Source organism: Mus caroli, chromosome 9 (genome assembly GCF_900094665.2).
Source record: "Mus caroli chromosome 9, CAROLI_EIJ_v1.1, whole genome shotgun sequence".
Classification (NCBI taxonomy): Eukaryota; Metazoa; Chordata; class Mammalia; order Rodentia; family Muridae; genus Mus; species Mus caroli.
Genome location: NC_034578.1, coordinates 115,973,365 through 115,977,521, shown reverse-complemented (window position 1 = coordinate 115,977,521; position 4,157 = coordinate 115,973,365). Strand labels below are relative to the sequence as shown.

Genomic DNA, 4,157 nt, shown 5'->3' with positions numbered 1-4,157 from the left:
AAAGAAAGGAAGGAAGGAAGGAAGGAAGGAAGGAAGGAAGGAAGGAAGAAAGAAAGAAAACAAGTAGGGGAAGTGGCCTACTTGGTAAGGAGCTTGCCATGAGAACCTAGTTCAACTCCAGGAGCCCACATTAGGAAAAAGAAAGACAGCTAGGTGTGATAGAATTATTTTGTAATCCCAGAGCTGAGGGTGGGGAGTGAGACAGGCCTGATTGGGCAGCCAGCTAGAACTGCAGTGGGCTGACTCAGCTCCTCCCTGGGCCCCTCTCTGGCGTTGTGATATTGGTTAGATTAACCTCTTATCTCTTTCCCTCTGTGAAATGGCATTTAAGTTTTCTCTGTATGCTGGGTGTTGTGGAACACACTTGCAGCCCCACCACTGTACCAGTGCTTACAGGTCTGAGCTGGAAATTAGGTGTGAACGTGTGAAAAATACTACCTCAGTGTGAGCTGTAGTGGAGAGTCTTGTCTGGGGTGTTGTGTGTGTGTGTGTGTAGTACTAGAGTATGTGTGAGACAGTGTGTGTGTGTGTGTGTGTGTGTGTGTGTCTTCATGGTAGACACTTGGGGTATGGTGTAGGGTTTGGGTATCCGTAGGAGGAGCACAGCCATAAGGGCCGTTAGAGTTGGGATAGCTGGGACAGTGTATGGATATGGGGAAGTGTGGCTTTCCCAGTGTGTAGACCCAGCAGGGTTGAGAGACCTGTGGTATATATACTAAGACAGGAGGGACCCAGCTGATGGACGGTTAGCTGACAGAGCTTACTCACAGGGGTGACAAACACAGGACGTGTAAAAGGAGACATGGCCTTGGCAAGAGGAGAGGCACACAGCTGTCTTTCTAATGACTGCAGCCTTCCAACTAGCACCTTGTTATTCAACCATGATCATCAGCATGCACTCTTTTTAAAGGAAACACAAACAGTGTTCTGGTTTTATTCAATGCTTGTTTGTTTTTAAGTGAAAAAAGCTGTGGGTGGGGCTTCTGGGAGTTAGAGATTGGCATGTAAAATTAAGATACTTGACTTTTTAAAAAAGATTTATTTTACTTTTATTTAAAATTTATCCCATAACTTTTATGTATATGGGCATTTTGCTTGCATGTCTGGCTGTGCAGCACATGCATTCAGTGCTGGAGAAGGCTAGAAGAGCCACAGGCTGTTTTGAGCTGCCATACTGATGTGGGGAACTGAACCCAGATCCCATAGAAGAGCAGCCAGTACTCTTAGCCAGCGATCCATCTCTCCAACCCCTATTTTTATTTCTAACTTATGCATCTTGGTGAGTTTTTGCAAGACCTTGTCTCAAAACCAAAACAAAGGCTGGGGTGATGGCCAGTCAGTCAGTAAGAAACATGCAAGGCTGAATTCATGACCCAGAACTCATGTCAGTCAATAAATAAATAAAACATGGAATCCCAGCCCGGAGGAGGCAGAGACAAAGCTATACAGTGAGAATCTTTCTTCCTTTTAAAAATACCACCTTGTGTCCTTAGGAGAAAGGGCATCATATATAAGTTAACAAATACACGCTACAAAATAAAAATAAGAATTTATTTCACATGGAGCCAGCAAACAGCCATGAGACACAGCACTGATTTGTAGCTTGTAGCTACTGGACTTGAAGACCTTTCCCATCCCACTTTGGAGGCAAATATTCCTGAGACGGCCTTCTCTTTTCCCAAAGTCAAGATGTGTAGCAGCTGTGCAGGGAGAAATGTAGGAGTGTCTTTGGACAGGATCCTGTATACCTGTGGGAGCAGCAGGGAGAAAAAGCACACCCCATGTTTATAGCCCAAAGGCACCCTGAGCAGGAGCTCTGCCAGGTCAATGAGATCCCCTCACTGCCCCCCCCCTGCCCCAGTACAGTCCACACTGGGTGTGATTTACAAGAGGGCACAGCAGGGAGACAGTTACACAAGGAGGACACATGCCTAGTAGCAACCTCATGACCAGAGCTCCAAGTGGGCACTCCAAAATAAGAATAGGGACTCTGTTTAGGGACTTCTGTGTGTCTTTGTGCTTCAGGTCTGCCTACATGACAGAGGCCATCTGTCCTTTAGTCTATGAGTCTTCTTAGGCTGGGCATGTGATTCAGTTGGTCAAATAGTTTCCTAGAATGCATGAAGTTCTGGGGTTCCACCCCAAGGACCTCACAACCCATAATCCCCGCTCTCAGGGAAAAAAAAAAAACATATCAAGGCTGGTCTTGGCTACATAGTGGGCAAGAAGCTAGCATGGGCTCCATGAAAACTGTCTCAAAATGCTATCATCTTCCCCACTAAATGTTACAAGCTACCAGTCAGGAAGCTTAATGCTTATGAGATTGCTAAAAGAAAGCATTAGTGACTTGAGATAGGGCTCGACTTAACTAAAAGACAGGAAGGTCTTGCAAAGGAACTCTAGGTCAAAGCCACAGGGTGAAGTATCAGAGTCGGAGCCTTCATGGGCAGCTTGCTAGGAGGAGCACAGAGGGAGAGAAAATGGAAACCGAGCCCGTGGTCAATTCTTCTGCATTAAATTATATTCTCAACTTCCTCTGGAGTAGATGGAGTGAAGCCCCTGACACCAACAGCCAGTGTGTCCTTGATTCCCAGTGGGTCAGCAAGCAGGTAGGGAGGGTTGCAGAGGCAGTGCCCACTGGGTGGATAAGGGACTCCCAGGAGGTGCTCTGGCAGGAATCAGTGGCTGAGAGGCACATGACCTTGGCATTTAAGCACGGGACAGGTCCTGGTGGCAGCCACTTCAGTCACACTGCATGGTGTCACTCTGGTGGGTTCTTGCAGCCTGGGGTGACAGGTGCTGCTTGGAAGGCTCAATCAGAATCCACTGCTTGGTCGAAGGCATTCTCAGAGCGCTCCTTTGTCCTGAATGCTGAACATAGATACAGAAGAAATGCCAGGCACAGCAAGGCAATAGCCGTGAAGAAGGCCAGAACTCCCATAAACACAGGTGGCTGTATGGGTAGATGGATCAGGGGACTTCCAGCTGGGATCTGGTTGGTCAAGCTGAGCATGTAGCCGAGGGACCAGGCGATGCTGCTGTTTCCCACCTGTGGAGGACAGTGGATGGCTCAGGTCTCAGGCAGAATGGTCCATTCCCAGCCCATACTGGACACCCCAAAAGAGAACTGTGATCTAAGAAGAACTAAGGGTTTGCCTGTGCTCTGACACCACAGCCACAAAGAATTGGGGTTCCACCTTCAGTACTACAGACAATCAGACACTGAGTTCCCTACAAGCCCATTGAAGCGAGGGTTAGAACAGCCAGTCCTTGTAGTAAAAGCATTCCTATTGTGCAGGAAACACCTGTTTGTGGTTAAAGAAAGGGTTAGAAGGTGTTTTTACCCAACCCAAGACTGGTTCCTAGGAACGGGGCCAGCCCTAATGGGAAGCTTTGAGGTAATTTCTTCTGACAAGTATCTTCCCTTTTCCCTTCCTTCCCTCCTCTCCTTTCTCTTCCTCCCCCTCCCCCCTTTTAAAACAGGATCTCATTATGTGAACTGGAACTCACTATACTGGCCTTGTACTCAGAGACCCACCTGCCTCTGCCTGGGATTAAAGGTGTGTGTCAGCACACCTGGCCCTTCAATCCGATCTTTGACTGTCATGTTTTGAAACTGTTTTCTTAGGCATCTCCTTATTTTCCTTATTTTGAGTTTGCAATCTTTTTTTTTTTTTTTTGGTTTTTCGAGGCAGGGTTTCTCTGTATAGCTCTGGCTGATCTAGGACTCATTTTGTAGACCAGGCTGGCTTCGAACTCAGAAATCCGCCTGCCTCTGCCTCCCAAGGGCTGGGATTAAAGGCGTGCACCACCACGCCCAGCATGCGCACACTCTTGTGGGTGTGTGCATACCACAGCGTGCATGTAGAGACCACCAGACAAGTTTCAGGAGCGTAGGTTCTTCCCTCCCACTGTGTGGATCCTACAGTGGAACTCAGAGTCAGGTCTGGAGACAAGCACCTCTCTCCACTGAGCCATTTTACTGGCCCTTTGCCTGATACTAAGAAAACTTTTTTTTTGTTTTTTTGTTTTGTTTATTTATTTATTTATTTATTATATGTAAGTACACTGTAGCTGTCTTCAGACACTCCAGAAGAGGGAGTCAGATCTTGTTAAGGATGGTTGTGAGCCACCATGTGGTTGCTGGGATTTGAACT

General features: G+C 47.2%; 1 protein-coding gene across 1 annotated transcript in view; it reads right to left on the bottom strand.

The window, feature by feature from the left end:
* Nucleotides 1–1,032: 1,032 nt before the first annotated feature.
* The window catches only part of Entpd3 (ectonucleoside triphosphate diphosphohydrolase 3), a 28,562-nt gene continuing 25,437 nt past the window's right edge, over nucleotides 1,033–4,157 (bottom strand). The window contains exon 11 of the mRNA XM_021172942.2: nucleotides 1,033–3,049. Coding sequence (XP_021028601.1) covers nucleotides 2,813–3,049 — 237 coding nt within the window. The 3' untranslated portion in view covers nucleotides 1,033–2,812. The remainder of the gene's footprint in view (nucleotides 3,050–4,157) is intronic.